General features: G+C 37.5%; 1 protein-coding gene across 4 annotated transcripts in view; it reads right to left on the bottom strand.

Annotated features, from left to right (window-relative positions):
• LOC120527253 (WD repeat-containing protein 7) overlaps positions 1–18,502 on the bottom strand; it is a 522,770-nt gene that overhangs the window by 374,739 nt on the left and 129,529 nt on the right. For all 4 annotated transcript variants that reach the window (XM_039750464.1, XM_039750463.1, XM_039750462.1 and 1 more), the window contains 2 exons: positions 14,329–15,083; positions 11,658–11,743 (listed from right to left, as the gene is read on the bottom strand). In XM_039750464.1, coding sequence (XP_039606398.1) covers positions 11,658–11,743; positions 14,329–15,083 — 841 coding nt within the window. The remainder of the gene's footprint in view (positions 1–11,657; positions 11,744–14,328; positions 15,084–18,502) is intronic.

Here is an 18,502-nt window from a genome sequence, read left to right on the forward strand (position 1 = left end):
CTCCCTGCAAGGACAAGGTCATTATAAACCTGCACACACCAGTGATCAATGATGAAACTCACCCAGAACTGAGAAGATTTTGGTCAAGCTTCATGAGTGATGGTTAACTGTGGTAAGTTGGGACACATTTACATTAGAGAGGGTACAGCTCTATAGTCCTGGGACAAGAGACTAGCTAAAGTTAGGTACAAGATCTGCATTTGGAGCTTCATACTGTTATGTGAAAAAGAAAGTGCACCCTATTTCAATTTAATGGTTTAACATATCAGGACATAATAAAGAATGATCTGGTCCTCAGCAGGTCTTAAATTACATAAATAGAACCTCAAATGAACAACAACACATGGTATATTAAACTGTGTCTTTTTTTATTTAACAAAAACTAGACCAAAATGCAGAAGCAGTGTGTGAAAAATTAAGTGCACCCTTACTGCTTCTATAGGAATTAAGAGGGTAAGCATCAGCCAGGTGCTGCCACTCAAAAGCACTTAATTAATCATCAGCAAGTGTGAACACCTCTATGAAAGCAGAAGTTTTGGCACTTTGCTGGTCTGGAGCATTCAGGTGTGTGGTATCACAATGCTAAGGTGGAAAGACATCTGCAATGATCTCAGATAAGCAACTGTTGCTGCTCATCAATATGCGAAGGGCTAAAAGGTCATTTCTGAACAATATGAAGTCCATCATTGTACAGTGAGAAAGACTATTCACAAGTGGAAAACATTCAAGACAGATGGCAATCTTCCTAGGAGTGGACATTCCTGCAAAATTCACCCCAACGTCGGACTATGCAATGCTCAGAGAAATTGCAGAAAAGCCCAAGAGCTACATCTCAGACTCTGAAGGCCTCATTTAGTATGTTGTTTTTCCAGCCACAGGACCTGGGTACCTTGCAGTCATTGAGTTGACCATGAACTCCTTTGTATACTAAAGTATTCTACAGTCAAATGTGAGGCCATTTGTCTGACAACTAAAGCTTGGAAGAAACTGGGTCATGCAACAGGACAATGATCCCAAGAAAAGCAGAAAATCTACAACAGAATGGCTGAAAAAGAAAAGAATCAAAGTGTTGCAATGGCAATTCAAAAATCAAGACCTCTGCCTGACTGGAATGCTGTGGCGGGACCTTAAAAGAGCTATGCATAAACGAATGCATGCAAACCTCAATGAACTGAAGCAACATTATAAAGAAGAGTGGGCCAAAATTCCTCCATAATGATGAGAGAGACTGATAATGTCATACAGAAAATGATTAATTCAAGATATTGTTGCTAAAGGTGGATCTATAAGCCACTGACTTATGGAGTGTACTTAGTTTTTCACACACGGCTTCTCCATTTTGGCTTCATTTTTGTTAAGTGAATAAAGTAAATAAGGTTAAGTGATATGTAAAATCATAAAACCTGTAAGAGGGTGTACTTTCATTTTCACATGACTGTTATCCTTACTACAGAAGGCAAGCATTAATTAGAGTCTGTAAAGTGATCAGATGAGATGGAAGAGTTAAAAAAAATTAAAAAATAAGTCATGCTTAAATGTGAGATGGGCACCCCAAAATCACCATGCTGCCTCTTTTACCTGACTGTGCAAACAAAAGAATACACGTGGAACAGAATCACATACATGTGTATGTGATCACTTCTCCAAACTACTGTACACTGCATAATAATAATTGTACAGAAAAAAGTGTGTACCTCATCATATCCAAAGACTATGAAATTTGCTGGAACATCTCTGGCACTACAGTACAACTTGTTTGGTAGAGCATTGTCTTCAACAGGCACTCCAACAAACATAAGCACCTTGCATGGACAGCCAATCAAGAAGGCTTACCTCTGAAGTTCTTCATGAACAACAGACATATAGGCAAATACAGACACTATCTATAGTATATCATACAGTAAGAGATATCCTTAAAGACCTTGTGTGAATGCCCTGAAATGATAATTAAGAGACTGAGTGACTAGGAACTATCTTCACCACCACATAACAGACAATCTAGAGGATTAGTACTTCATGTGCTGCATGAAGAAGGCTCTTTGACTTGCCAGAAACTGTCCTTTGCTAAGAAGGGAGAGCGTGTCACCCCAGGATTGTTGCAGGTTCATCCACAAACTGCTTAGAGACTACTCCATCTTGGAGGGAAACAAAATTCTGATTCATCTCCCCTTCCCCACTCTTTTTCTTTCAAGTGTGAATAAAGCATTAGATACCTCTCCCCATCCCAAACCACTCTCCTGTTGCTTTACCAGATGTACATATTGTGACAAGAGAAAAGGTCTTTGACATATAACACAGGTACTGTGATGTAATATTGGTATGCTGTGTAGCTTAGAATGTGCATGTCAAATGTCACTGCAATATACGGGCATACAATTAGACTCTCTAGTGTGCATTTATTTATAGATGTGATCAATATTATTGGCACTCTTGCATTTTAGGTATATCATGTACAACATCTTCAGAACTAACTGGAAATGTACCAACTTTTATCAAAAGAATTATTTTAACAGAATGTGTAAACTTACACAACAAACAAGATATCTGTTCATTCTGCATGTAATTTATTTTTTAAGAGGAAAATGATAATAACATCTGGACAGTATTATAGGCTCCCTTCCCAAATTCTCAAGTCTCATAACCTTTGGCAATAACTGTGAAGTAAATCATTTTTATATATTTTCATACACTCTTTTAGCAATATTATATATGTTTACTCAGGTATATATATATACAGTGGGATGCAAAAGTTTGGGCAACCTTGTTAATAGTCATTATTTTCCTGTATAAATCGTTGGTTGTTACGATAAAAAATGTCAGTTAAATATATCATATAGGAGACACACACAGTGATATTTGAGAAGTGAAATGAAGTTTATTGGATTTACAGAAAGTGTGCAATAATTGTTCAAACAAAATCAGGCAGGTGCATAAATTTGGGCACCATTGTCATTTTATTGATTCCAAAACTTTTAGAACTAATTATTGGAACTCAAATTGGCTTGGTAAGCTCAGTGACCCCTGACCTACATACACAGGTGAATCCTATAATGAGAAAGAGTATTTAAGGGGGTCAATTGTAAGTTTCCCTCCTCCTTTAATTTTCTCTGAAGAGTAGCAACATGGGGGTCACAAAACAACTCTCAAATGACCTGAAGACAAAGATTGTTCACCATCATGGTTTAGGGGAAGGATACAGAAAGCTGTCCCAAGATTTAAGCTGTCTGTTTCCACAGTTAGGAACATATTGAGGAAATGGAAGACCACAGGCTCAGTTCAAGTTAAGGCTCGAAGTGGCAGACCAAGAAAGATTTCGGATAGACAGAAGCGATGAATGGTGAGAACAGTCAGAGTCAACCCACAGACCAGCACCAAAGACCTACAACATCATCTTGCAGCAGATGGAGTCACTGTGCATCGTTCAACCATTCGGCGCACTTTACACAAGGAGATGCTGTATGCGAGAGTGATGCAGAGGAAGCCTTTTCTCCGCCCACAGCACAAACAGAGCCACTTGAGGTATGCTCAAGCACATTTGGACAAGCCAGCTTCATTTTGGAATAAGGTGCTGTGGACTGATGAAACTAAAATTGAGTTATTTGGGCATAACAAGGGCGTTATGCATGGAGGAAAAAGAACACAGCATTCCAAGAAAAACACCTGCTACCTACAGTAAAATATGGTGGTGGTTCCATCATGCTGTGGGGCTGTGTGGCCAGTGCAGGGACTGGGAATCTTGTCAAAGTTGAGGGACGCATGGATTCCACTCAGTATCAGCAGATTCTGGAGACCAATGTCCAGGAATCAGTGACAAAGCTGAAGCTGCGCCGGGCTGGATCTTTCAACAAGACAACGACCCGAAACACTGCTCAAAATCCATTAAGGCATTCATGCAGAGGAACAAGTACAACATTCTGGAATGGCTATCTCAGTCCCTAGACCTGAATATAATTGAAAATCTGTGGTGTGAGTTAAAGAGAGCTGTCCATGCTTGGAAGCCATCAAACCTGAATGAACTAGAGATGTTTTGTAAAGAGGAATGGTCCAAAATACCTTCAACCACAATCCAGACTCTCATTGGAACCTACAGGAAGCGTTAGAGGCTGTAATTTCTGCAAAAGGCGGATCTACTAAATATTGATTTCATTTCTTTTTTGTGGTGCCCAAATTTATGCATCTGCCTGATTTTGTTTGAACAATTATTGCACACTTTCTGTAAATCCAATAAACTTCAATTCACTTCTCAAATATCACTGTGTGTGTCTCCTATATGATACATTTAACTGACATTTTTTATCGTAACAACCAACGATTTATACAGGAAAATAATGACTATTAACAAGGTTGCCCAAACTTTTGCATCCCACTGTATTGCTATTATGAGAACAAAGGATCTCCACCAGCCCTACCCAAAGTATGGTGCAGAGCTGGAAATGTGATCATTTGTTTTTCTGATCTTTCTAGCTCTATCAAAATCTATAGGATGATTTACTGTTTTTCTACCGACCATAAAACTTAGAGGAATAAATTTTTTTAGCCAGAGAGGCTTTCGGTTGAATGTAGAGTTCACTTGTCATTTTCCAATGGAGTCACTGAATTAATTAGTTAATTAATACATATAAGAAACCTTTTTCAGTGTGACTTAAGAAAAATTATTTAAAAGAAATCCATAATATATGACAGCCTCCAAACATTGCTAGTAGCCATCTACATGTTTATGTTGGCTGCACCTTTCTTCTGGTAAATTTTGTCCCAGTTGAAAGATGTTCCAGCTTTTGAACGTTTGCAGGATTCCTTGTAGCAATAGCAGAATTCTGCTTTTCCCAAACACTCCAATTGGACTGGGACTGAGACGAGGGACTCATTGTCGACTAGTTGAACATAACCATGATCTCTGATCCATACCTAGCTTTTTGACTATGGGCACAATATCCCATTCTAAAATGCCTAGCACCAGAAGCAGCCTCACAAAATAATGGAAATACCACTATATTACACTGTAGGCAAAGTGTATAGTTTTTTTTTGTAAGATTAATTTCGTAACATACAAATCACGGATATGCATTGCCAAAGTGCTCTAGTTTGATTCCATCATTCCAATGATCATTTTCTCCAGGTTTTTTGATTAGCAGATTTGGGCAAAGATCACTTGTACCTTTTTATGTTTGTCTATCAAGAGTATGCTCTCTTGCCTTTGCCACAAATGTTTTTCTCGGTTTTCTCAGCAACATATTATACAAGTTGAAACCATCACTCCAGATTGCTCCAGGTCAGATATAATCTCTATGGATGTTGTGGTTTTTTTTTTAAACAATTTACCTCAACCTTCTAAGACTTCAATTTTCCTCTCACATTCAGATCCGGGGAGGTTTTTGACAGTTCCATGAGAATCAAACTTATTATTATATGGTGAACTGTATATACAGGAATGCCAAGGTCTCAGGAGATTAACTTGCATCATTTTGCATTTTTATATTTGATTATAGTTTTGTTGTCTATAGACAGCTCTCTTGTCTACTGTCAATGTCAAAAAGGAACAGGAAATTAAAGAGCAATTTTTTAAGCATTAAAGCCATCATTCATTTGGTGATTCATTCTCATAGGAGTACTGGTAATTTATTGCACATAGCCACTGAAATTAGAGTCTACTTTTTTCTTTCCATTTTATTTAAATATTTCTGAAGGTTGCAAATAATTGGGTCTAGAGACATTTTAGTTTTCATTATATTTCCATACATTTCTCTTTATCATACATAGGTACAGACCAAAGCTGTTTCAGGGCTCTACTTTTTCCAGGCAATAGTATTCATAAAAAGGTGCTTTTTGTTTTTTGTTTTTTTTTAATTAATTTTATTGCAATCATTCCATACAAATCAAAGGTAAATTTCAGAATATTACAAATGAACCTTCTGTTGATTACTTAAAAAAACCTGTGTCTGTTTTAAGTAGAGTTGGAACAGACTGTGTTACTACACCCTCTAAAGTACTACTTGGACAATATTACACTGGCATAGAACAAATAAACAGTGACAAATAAGTCAATGAATCATTAAGTGTACAAAATTGTATTCACATTTTTTGATTCAAAGTAGCCACCTTTTGATGATATAACAGCCAAACTGTGGTAACCCTTTTGATTCAGAATGCCAGTCACTTTGTGCAAGTCACCAACTCTGCCTTCATCAAAAGAACCCCAGACTATCACACAACCTCCTCTATTATTGACAGCTGGTGTCAGTATCCTTTCACCAACTCGACGGTGTACAAACACCTTGAGAGACAAACTGAAGATTTCAAATTTTGATTCATCAGTCCATAAGACTTTCTTCTAGTCTAAAGTAGTCCACAGCCCTATTTTGTCCTTTTAGGAAAGTTTTACTTAGTGTCACTCACCCTGTTAAACCTGCAGCACAAAGTCTTCTCTTCGTAGTAGAAACTGAAACTTGCCTTTTTTTGACCACTGTTAAGCTGTGCTTGACGCTGCTGTGCTGCGAAGCACACGTCACACAAACCAGTGACCCTCAGAAACTTTGAGTGTGTCAGATCTCTTCTTATCAAAGTTTCTTCCAGTTTCCAATTGCCTTTAGATTGTGTAGGACACCATACTCACTGAAACTGATTTATTTTTTAAATTTCTCTAAATGAAAGGCCTGCACTTCTAAGGATAATAATGCTCCTTATCATTTGATTTATTGCCATTTTTTTGCCATTAGCCCTGGTATTTACAACTTTCTAGGTTGTAGATGGTGTAGTAACATACACTGGTCTAACTCTGCTGTAAGGCAGAGGGTTTTTAAATAGTCAACAGAAGTTGGGACACCTGTGCAAACTGTTTACTTCAACTTAATTTACTTCAATTGCTGCAGAACATCTGTAGGTTGTAAGCTATTAGTGGTTCCCTGTAAAAAGGCCCATTTGTAACATCCATCCATCCATTATCCAACCTGCTATATCCTAACTACAGGTTCACTGGAGCAAATCCCAGCCAACACAGGGTGCAAGGAAGGAAACAAACCCCAGGCAGGGCACCAGCCCACCGCAGCATTTGTAATATTATTTTCTTTTTTTGGCTTTTGCCAAGCTAAACTTTTAAACAAAAACTTATGGCATGTTTACTGCTTAACTTTCACTATTTTAGGTCATTCATTGCATTTCAGCTGAGTAAATGTGAAGAAAAACTGGAAAAAACGAAGTATTCTAAAACTTTTGATCGGTAGTGTACATAATTATGTATATTAAGGTTGTATATTTTAAAATAATAATGCAAACTGGTAAGTTCTTACATCATACATTAAAACCAATATGGCAAAATCAGTTTTATTCAGTTTTATCTTTCTGCACACACTTAATTCCTGCATTGGGCTTCTGTGGTACTCACTTAAACCAGCATACTTTAGAGTTGTCTGTTAACCTAGCACACTTATCTTTGGAATGTGGAAAGAAACTACTTGTAGACACAGAAAACTGTGAAAGATATGTAAAGACAGCAGCTGGGATGAGAATCAAACCCGGGTTCCTAAAGTTGTGAATCTCCTTGTCATTGTGTTGAGAAAAATGATAAAAGTCAAAACACAAGAGTGTGTTTGACTGGCAAGATGAAACTAATAATGCAAAACTTAATTAATTGTTTAGAAAAGCCAAGAGCCAGAGAGTATAATATAAAAGGCAAAATGTTTATATGCATTTTAAAATATGCTGTTTATCTAATGGACTCGGGCTTTATGCTGTGTGAGCAAAAGGTAGTTTTGAGTGTTTGAACTGAGCTCGCAGCAGAAGTGTTACAATCAAAGCATAAAATGTGAACAGTGGGGCAGGCTGCACCAAACTTCAATTAAGGCAGTTAAATTACATGACTTGCAGTTTCAGCTTAGAAACAAAGTCCAAAAACTGAAAATGTCACTTAAAATCCATAAGTAAAAAAGGACAAATAACATTTATAATGAATTCAAACTTTGTATTACTCCTCTTCAACATAGTAGAATGTGAGAGTCAGGTGTTTCTTTTTTTCATAGATGTCTACAGGAAGGACAAACTGTGGCATTCTGTCATTTAGAAAATAAAGCCAGAAATATGCAGCTGTGTTTAATTTTATACACACCTTCTTTACTTCTTTAACTTGCTTGATTATTGCTTGAGGGGAATTACTGGGGTTTGGTTACAAGAAACGTTTATGTGGAACAATAAAAGAGGTGAACCATAAATTAAGGGTCTCAAAACAATGTATTTTCTTAACCTAATGAAACCTCATAATAAAAGCTGCTGAATTTTTTTACTGGAATGGTAAAAAGATTTGGTTTAGAAAGTGACAGGGCAGGCAGACAGACAGACAGGGAGAATGAAAGCAATGCCACTCATATAAGAGGACTTGCTGTACCAATTTTTTTCACAGGAGTGACCAATACAAGTTCCATATGAGGATGATGATAACGATCCTACCATTCAGATCACTCTTTTACCCCTTGGGTTGATAATTTGTTTCCTCAGCTCTTTTTCTTTCAAGCAAATACAGAATGGGAAACTATTGCCTTGAAGGAATGGGACAAGCACATCGCCTCTGTCATTAAGAAAGCCAGGCAGAGATTGTTCTTACTTCTCTAGTGTAAGAAGCTTGGCATATCAAGGCATATATTGTTAAATTTTTACTTAGCCACCATCGAGAGTATTGTGACCTAATCCATCACCATTTGGTTTCCTTCTGCCTCCTCTCTTTCTAAGACTCAGTTGCAGTGGGTGAATTGCTCATGTGAGAAAATCATTGGCTGTTATCTCTCAACATCACCAGAGTAAAAAACAGAGCAGGAAAGATTGCATCTGACTCCACACACCATCCCAGCAGCCATCTGTTCTTCAAATTGCAATTACAGAGTAGGTACAGGTCTATTGTGACCCCAGCTTCCTTCTTCAAAATTATTCAGAAACTAAATAAACTTACATACGGTTACTCCTGTTTTTGCAACATATAACTGGTAACTGTGCCATCTGTCTATTTGTAAATGCTCATAAATACTTCATACTTGCTCAATTTGTACTATTTAATATCTATATTATTTTGTATAGTTTTTCTGTCTTTTTGAGTTTCTAATTGTTTTGTTCAAAAGATTGTATATGTATAATGGTTTGCACAGTGTAAGGTTACTAGTAGGTTGAAATTGTCTTGAGTTGGTTATGTCTTGTACAGTATCACATGTTTTGCAACTAACCAAACTGAATTCAGGTATGTTTCACATGCTACCAATAAAGTAATTCTGACTCTGCAGCACTTTATGCTTAGAATACATTGTATAAATAATCACTCCTTCTTTATCACAATTTTTATCCTCCATTGTCTGCAGTTACTCATAAGCTGGTCTCTCACAAAGTAATGATCAGCATCTCTTTCATTTTTTCAAAAGTGAGGTCTATTTCAAATTTCTAAAGTTTCTAATAAGGGTAGTACTTCTTTAATTACTTTTGCTGCCCGTTTGAATAAACACACAGTAGATAAATCATTAAGATATGTAAAGTAGATCTTTCTGCCTAAGAGATATCTGAAAAATTAAAAAAATCTTCTTTCTGGAGCAATTATACAAAAGTCATACAAACCGAATTCCAAAAAAGTTGGGACACTATACAAATCGTGAATAAAAACTGAATGCAATGATGTGGAGGTGCCAACTTCTAATATTTTATTCAGAATAGAACATAAATCACGGAACAAAAGTTTAAACTGAGAAAATGTATCATTTTAAGGGAAAAATATGTTGATTCAGAATTTCAACAAATCCCAAAAAAGTTGGGACAAGGCCATTTTCACCACTGTGTGGCATCTCCCCTTCTTCTTACAACACTCAACAGACGTCTGGGGACCGAGGAGACCAGTTTCTCAAGTTTAGAAATAGGAATGCTCTCCCATTCTTGTCTAATACAGGCCTCTTAACTGTTCAATCGTCTTGGGCCTTCTTTGTCGCACCTTCCTCTTTATGATGCGCCAAATGTTCTCTATAGGTGAAAGATCTGGACTGCAGACTGGCCATTTCAGTACCCGGATCCTTCTCCTACGCAGCCATGATGTTGTGATTGATGCAGAATGTGGTCTGGCATTATCTTGTTGAAAAATGCAGGGTCTTCCCTGAAAGAGATGACGTCTGGATGGGAGCATATGTTGTTCTAGAACCTGAATATATTTTTCTGCATTGATGGTGCCTTTCCAGACATGCAAGCTGGCCATGCCACACGCACTCATGCAACCCCATACCATCAGAGATGCAGGCTTCTGAACTGAGCGTTGATAACAACTTGGGTTGTCCTTGTCCTCTTTGGTCCGGATGACATGGCGTCCCAGATTTCCAAAAGAACTTGAATCGTGACTCGTCTGACCACAGAACAGTCTTCCATTTTGCCACACTCCATTTTAAATGATCCCTGGCCCAGTGACAACGCCTGAGCTTGTGGATCTTGCTTAGAAATGGCTTCTTCTTTGCACTGTAGAGTTTCAGCTGGCAACGGCGGATGGCACGGTGGATTGTGTTCACTGACAATGGTTTCTGGAAGTATTCCTGAGCCCATTCTGTGATTTCCTTTACAGTAGCATTCCTGTTTGTGGTGCAGTGTCGTTTAAGGGCCCGGAGATCACGGGCATCCAGTATGGTTTTACGGCCTTGACCCTTACGCACAGAGATTGTTCCAGATTCTCTGAATCTTCGGATGATGTTATGCACAGTTGATGATGATAGATGCAAAGTCTTTGCAATTTTTCGCTGGGTAACACCTTTCTGATATTGCTCCACTATCTTTCTGCGCAACATTGTGGGAATTGGTGATCCTCTACCCATCTTGGCTTCTGAGAGACACTGCCACTCTGAGAAGCTCTTTTTATACCCAATCATGTTGCCAATTGACCTAATTAGTGTTTATTGGTCTTCCAGCTCTTCGTTATGCTCAAATTTACTTTTTCCAGCCTCTTATTGATACTTGTCCCAACTTTTTTGGGATTTGTTGACACCGTGAAATTTTGAATCAACATATTTTTCCTTTAAAATGATACATTTACTCGGATTAAACGTTTGATCTGTCATCTACGTTCTATTACAAATAAAATATTGACATTTTCCATCTCCACATCATTGCATTCAGTTTTTATTCACAATTTGTTTAGTGTGCCAACTTTTTTGGAATCCGGTTTGTAATTAGATGTTAAAGACTAAGTACCTTTGTTAATTTAGATAGATATGAACAATGACGAATTTAAATCAAGAACATATTGGCACTGGACTGACATGATTAGCACATTAAGAAGGGATTTGTTTACTTCAGAAAAGAGAAATGCTGGATATAACACAAAACCGAATGTTGCTTCATTTGCCAGTGCTTGTCTAGGATAGTAATAATCTGCTCCTGCTGTTTTTGTACTACTTCATAAAACAAAACTCAGCTATGTTAATGATTTTTTGATATGACAGGTTTGAATAAATATAAATCTTTTACTCTTAACAGATCCTGGTTTAAATAACACATTTAATGCAGTGATGTTAAGCAAAAGTTTTAATAAACCAAAAAGATTAGACTGTTATAAAATGTATACATTTCAAAAACTGAAATTCTGATCAATTAAAGAAAACAGAAAAAAAAATTTTCCACACCCCTCTGACATTCATATCAAGACAGTTTTTCATAGTTACCTTGTTTGATCTGTCCTTGCATGGCATTACTGGAAGTTTGGGAGAACGTTTTTTGAGCTGTCTCTGGTGTGCCTGGCTTTGGTGGCCTAAAATAACCATACAGTAACATTAATATTACGACACAAAGTCAAAGTAAATCTTCAAATATTAAACTGAAGTGGGTCAGACACCTATACATAAACGAATAAAATCTTTACAGACTGTACTGACTAAACACTTACTGCCAGAAACCGTTTTATAGTTTGGTATCACTGAAATTGCTTACTTGTTCAACTCAAATTAAACATTAAATGTAACTTGAAGATGTATTTATATTTTCATATAATGAATAAATCTGAAGCAATTTAGAAATGTCTTAATTCAGTGTAAACCACCAGGAGTTGCTGCAGTATCCCAAACCCCAGACAGAACAGCACAGACACAGTTTCAGATTCCAATAAAGTGATTTATTCTCACAAATACCTTAATGTATTTCACAGTTCCAGCAATATGACTTTCTCCTCCTCCACCCCACCCAGGTGAGCTTTGGCTGACTACTCTCCCGGTTGAAGCAGAGCGAGTTCCTTTATACCGGAACTGGAAGTAATTCCAGCACTAGCAGATTGCATCTAGGAAAGGACTTCCAGGTCAGGCTGCCTCCAGCAGCTCCCCCTAGTGGCACTTCAGGACCACAGCAGGGCTGCCTGCTAAAACTAAGGGCCGATTTATACTTCACGCTCAGAACGCGTACGCACCCGCATCATGGCTGCCACACATTCCCAGCATTCATTTCACGCGTCCTCTGAGCAGGTCCTCAGAAATTAACGCGACGCGTGCCAGCAAAAAGTCGGGGGGCGCAGTGTGCTAAAAGCCGAACATGACGTCAGTGTCTCTGTTTACTATCTACATGTGACAGAAAGCCTCTATGCAGATCCTACGGGATGAATGCTTTGATGTGGTGAAGCAAAATGCCAACATACAGATGCATTCGTGGTGCTTTTAAATTTAAGCGTTGCATATTCCCGATCGTAATGACACGATACATTTTAAAAGTCTCATATACCATCTTTAGCGCCGTCTTTTTTTTTTTTTTTTATATTTGCAACTTAACAACAGCAACATTAGAACATCAGAACAATCTAGACGAGAACAGGCCATTCAGCCCAACAAAGCTCGCCAGTCCTATCCACTTGTTTCCTCCAAGAAAACATCAAGTCGAGTTTTGAAAGTCCCTAACGTCTTACTGTCTACCACACTACTTGGTAGCTTATTCCAAGTGTCTATCGTTCTTTGTGTAAAGAAAAACTTCCTAATGTTTGTGCGAAATTTACCCTTAACAAGTTTCCAACTGTGTCCCCGTGTTCTTGATGAGCTCATTTTAAAATACCAGTCTCGATCCACTGTACTAATTCCCTTCATAATTTTAAACACTTCAATCATGTCACCTCTTAATCTTCTTTTGCTTAAACTGTAAAGGCTCAGCTCTTTTAATCTTTCCTCATAATTCAACCCCTGTGGCCTGGAATCAGCCTAGTCACTCTTCTCTGGACCTTTTCTAGTGCTGCTATGTCCTTTTTGTAGCCTGGAGACCAAAACTGCACACAGTACTCAAGATGAGGCCTCACCACTCAAGATGAACATAATGTATAGCGTTATATTTGAGCCACTGAGAAAAAAATAAAGGACACGGTGAAAACGTGTATTTTGTGATTAAAGTGGAAATTTCGGCGTTAATCTCGAAATGTCCACTTTAACCTCGTAGTTTACTTTATCATTAATGCAGACCATCGTAAACGTCATCCCAGTTTTTATTCGCTACGAGATTCTTGGACCTGACAGCAGCGGAAAGCAGCAATAGATCACCACACAGAACAAATTAAATGTATGATATTCCAACTCTCTGCAAATTTTGAATCTTTAGATTTGTACTTGATACCACTTTCATAATGAAATGCATTAAAGTGTGTATGTTACACTTTACATATACTGTAATTTCATTTAAATAATGAATACTGTTAATAATTACACACATGGGGGTGTCACGGTGGTGGAGTGTTAGCACAGGGAGTTATGTTGCTGGTACTTCCTGCTTGTATTCCACACAGTGCTCCGGTTTCCTTCCAAAGATATGCAGATGTGGGGATTTGGTGCCGCTAAAATGAGGCTAGTGTATGCGAGTGCTTGTATTCAGCTTGTGATGAGCTGAGACCTTGTCCAGGGACTGTTTCTCACTCGTGCCCAATGCTTGCTGGAATGGGCACATCCCTGGATTGATGGAGGGATGTAATCAATAAACTTCTTTTTCAGAGATATTGCGGTAATGTGTCATCGGAATTTAGTAGGTGTTCTAGGCAATTCACAACACAGAGAAGCCGAACATGTTCTCACCGTGATAATATCTCACACTGCCACCTGGTGGATTCCTCCAGATTTACGTAAAGTATACGCGCAAGTATGAACACTGCAACGCTTGTGTAGCAGGAGTGTCCGCTGCAGCATGCGTCGCGTGAAGTATAACTCCGGCCTTAAACTCCTATGCAGTCCTGCAGGTGTCCAAACAGGATGTGCGTCAGGGGGATGTCACCACCCAGTGTACTGGGAAAGCATATGGCCCGGGGAAGTAGTCTCCCCGTCTCCATCCATTAAGCTATCTCTAAATGCAATCAGTTCAGAAAGAAATAAAACGAAATACCTGACTGGAGGCTTCTTCATATGTTCTCCAACAAATGTTGCATTTGTCATGCTCATTAAAGTGTTTGCCAAAGAAATTACAGACAGTAGATGCTGGGTGGTTACAGCTCGAGAGACACCATAAGTACCCTTGCCCAGGATTTCAGACACTGATGTCTTTCTTCCAGTTGCATCAGTACCAGCAGATGACATTCTAACCACAGACTCTTTGAAGGTTGGCAACATGAGTGACATGTGGCCACCTCTGGAAAGGAGGCCAAAAGAGACAGGGCAGTGGGGCTTCAGCATTCCTAAGCGGTTGAGACAGACGTCATCCAGCACTTCATTTAAACCCCAAGCGTGAAGGCAAGACATGAAAAGCTTTGCGGTATCCATTGTCAAGTTGTATTCAAGCAATGTCAAAGATTTGGACTTGGGGTCATCCCTTCTCTGGCGTCGAAGTTCATCATCCTCATCTTCATCATCATCTAGTAAATGTTCTCTAATATTCTCTTTGATGGTCTCTTTCACCTGTTTTAACAGCACGGCTGCACGTTTCCCTGCTAAAAATGATCCTCCCTTGTCAGAACTTCCAGAGGCTTTTTGCAAAATCTCAGGAGAGATCAGAGTTGGGTTGGGCCTTGACGCTTCTTCTGTGAGGAGCTGTATAATAACTGCCTCCACATCAAAGAAAAGAATATGCATATCAGGGTCTGTCAGATTAGTCTTCATTGCTTGTACCATTAAAGAATTGTGGGAGTATTTGGGCAAGTTACCCTGGAAAAAAAAATACAAAAGTGTCAACAATTTTAAAAATTTAAAAATTCCACAGTCATTACAAACTACTAAAATGCTTACCTAATAAAAAGAAAAAATAAACGAAGCATAGGAGATGAATAATGGTTTAGTTGTGAGCACTGTTACCCCATACCTAGACTTAAATCTTAGGAACTGTGTGTAGAGTTTGCAAATTCTTCCCATGTCACTATTAGTTTTTCCCAGGGTTTTCAAAGTTTACTCCCATAGCTAAAAGACACGCAGTTAGGGTGAATGGCAACTCTAAATCTGTCTAGACTTACCATCCATGTGTCTGGTGTTAAGACTGCCATTTCACTCATGGCTGTGTCTGATTCTGTTCAAAAGCTCTCTGTTACTGAACTAAGATGGTTTTCTACTTGACAGATGGATTATCATATCCAACATATGTGACATTCAGCACCCAACTCAGGGCTGGTTCCTTCCCTGTACATGATGCTGCTAGGATAAGCTAAGGAATATTTTATACATAAAATAAGTAAAAAATGATCCAACAATTGCACTACTTGCATGAAAAAAATAATCCAACAGCATAATGTACCAGCTAAACATTAAAGTATTAATTGTTTATTTCTTCATATTTGTCATGAGAAATGGCATAATGTACCAGCTAAACATTAAAGTATTAATAAAAAAAAAACTATATAAGACACTTAGGGCAACGTATATTTATTATACTGCCTGCCTTCATATTCTTATGGATAGCAGTGCTTCCTTGAGGTTGTCACCGAGAGATATTTGGAGTTTGGTAAAGCAGTACTTTTGTTCTGTTTTTTATTTTGCTCTTTCTGTTTACAGGATTCTTTCCTTTGTTTATTGGATTTCTGCTTTGGATCGAGCTTGCTTTGGACTTTCTTTCAGGCAAATCCATTTTTGCTCTTTTGAGTATTTACTTTACTTGTATATTTCTGTTTTTGTTAATAAACCTTCATATTATTTATAAAGATTCTTCATTGCCCTCTTTGTTACAAGCCAGGTTTTGAAGTTATTTCAACCTCTAGTGGGAATTTTTAGGATTTTCAGGATGCTTATGCTTGGAACACTTTAGTTCATAACAAAAAATAAGTCTATTTTCCAAGACTATTTTTAATATAATATCAGTTTTAAAGGCTATTTTTAACACACCAACTGCTAGCCCATTTAAAATGAGAACCACAGCATAGGCTGATGGGACTGATGCTTCAGAGTATCAACCATCTTCCTGACCTCATATTATGCAATATTAACAGCAAGCTTCATATAGTGCTCTTCACATTCATATATTACCAGTTCTTTGAATCAATAAACAAAATCCCTTGCCTCAACAGTTCAACAACTTACAAATGTGTTTATCTAGGCGGGTAAGAACAGAAGGAGGAGAGATACTGTATAAAAGAATACCCAAAGCAGGACGGCACAAATAGAAGGAACTGTAATGAACAACCAATTATTTTATAGTCATAACCTAGCACATGAATTAGTTATTTTCTAATGTGAAGTTAGTTATTAATTATTTTCTTTGTGAAAATTTTTTTGTCCACTTGTTTATTTCTTCATATTTGTCATGAGAAATGGCATCAGATCTTCAGATAAAATGGAAAATCAGATAAAGGGAACCAAAGTAATCATAAAACACTATTTCTAAATTAGGACTTAATATATATATTATATATAATATAATTATGTAATAAAATTATTCACTGTCTTTGTTATTCACTTAAACAACAGACCAGAGTCCATTGTTAATTTGACTCAGTAGACTGAACATGCCAGGCTTGACAGCAGCCAAAAGTGCTGAATCTAAACCTCACCATATAATGATCCTCACCATCTCAGTGAAGTAGTCACCACAATGTTTCTAGAACATTATGCCTTAATAAAAGGAAATTCTAGCAGAGATGATAAAACAAAGATTGTTGAAACTTACCTATAATGAAAGTGCTACAAAACCTTTTTTTAAGGATCTTGGATATTACCGCACCTCAGTGATGGCCACTATCTCCAAATGGGGAACATTTAAAACATTGGTGATTATTCTCAGCAAAGGCAAACCTGCCAAAATTGCCTCAAGTGGTAAGTGCTTGTTCAGTAAGTCACAAGAGGATCACAGAGGAACATCCAAAGAACTGCAGGCCTCCCTTGCCACAGATAAGTTCAGTGTTCAGGACCTCATATAAATAAGTAAAAATTGGATTTATAAGTGAAGAGCAAAGAAGAAACCCTCTGCTATTCAAGTGCAACATCTGCTCTCATTTGGGATTTTCAAAGAAACACCTGAATGATCCCCAAACCTTTTGGAAAAATATTCTTTATGTAGACAACCAATAGAAGAACTATCTGGACGACACAGGTCTCACTATGTCTGGTATAATGCTAATACAATGTTTAACATCAAGCACATCATATCTACAATAAACCATGGGGGTGTTATTGTGATGTTGTAGGAATGTTTTGTTGCCTCAAGAGACACAGAAGACTTGACACTATTGATAGAACCATGAATTTTGTATTCTACTGAAGAATGTCTAGTCATCCATTTATGACCTGTGGCATAACTGGATTATACACCAGGACAACGACCCAAAACAAAAAAGCAAGTCTACAACTTACTGGCTGTGGAGAAACAAAATTAGAGCTTAGAAGCCTGGACAGAATTTTGATTTGAATCTAAAAGAAATCCTTTGACAGAACCTAATAATATGATTAGTTCATGCTAAAAAACTTTACCATTTGTATGAACCAAAGCGGTTACACAAAATAAGAGTGGGCTAAAAATCTTTAACAGTAATGCAAAAGACGGATATCAAATTTTAGGAAGAGCTTAGTTGTGATTATCACTGCTAAATATGCTACAAATAGGTATTGAAAATAAATACAGAGTAAGTTACTTTTTCACATGGGTGATGGGTATGTTGGATAACTTTTTTCCTTAAATAAAGACTAATGATTCAAAACAATGTACAGTGTGTTCACACCTAGGCTTCTTTTCTCTAATATGGCATTTTGCTTAAAAGTCCAAGGCCATTCACTGTTAATATATGCAAAAAAAGAGGATATTAGGAAGAGAGAAAATATTTTTACAGCACTATATGACTCTGTATGCTACTGGTTTGCATAGAGAATTGTAATAAAACATAAAAAGTAATGTTTTGCTTCTGCACTTTCTGCAATGTATGTGCACTTTACTTCAATACATTCTACTGACAGAGAATGTAAAACAATATCATAAAAGGTAAGAAAGACAAAAAAAAATTGAGAGGAAGATATTACTATAAGATGTGTACGTAGTGTGAGGGAGTGTAAACATTGTCTGTTAATCTGAATTAAGACACTGCAATATAAGCCTTGTTACACTCATGGGAAGATCGACAACAAAAAATGAAAATTAACTGATCCCATGG

Source organism: Polypterus senegalus, chromosome 4 (assembly GCF_016835505.1).
Source record: "Polypterus senegalus isolate Bchr_013 chromosome 4, ASM1683550v1, whole genome shotgun sequence".
Taxonomy (NCBI): Eukaryota; Metazoa; Chordata; class Cladistia; order Polypteriformes; family Polypteridae; genus Polypterus; species Polypterus senegalus.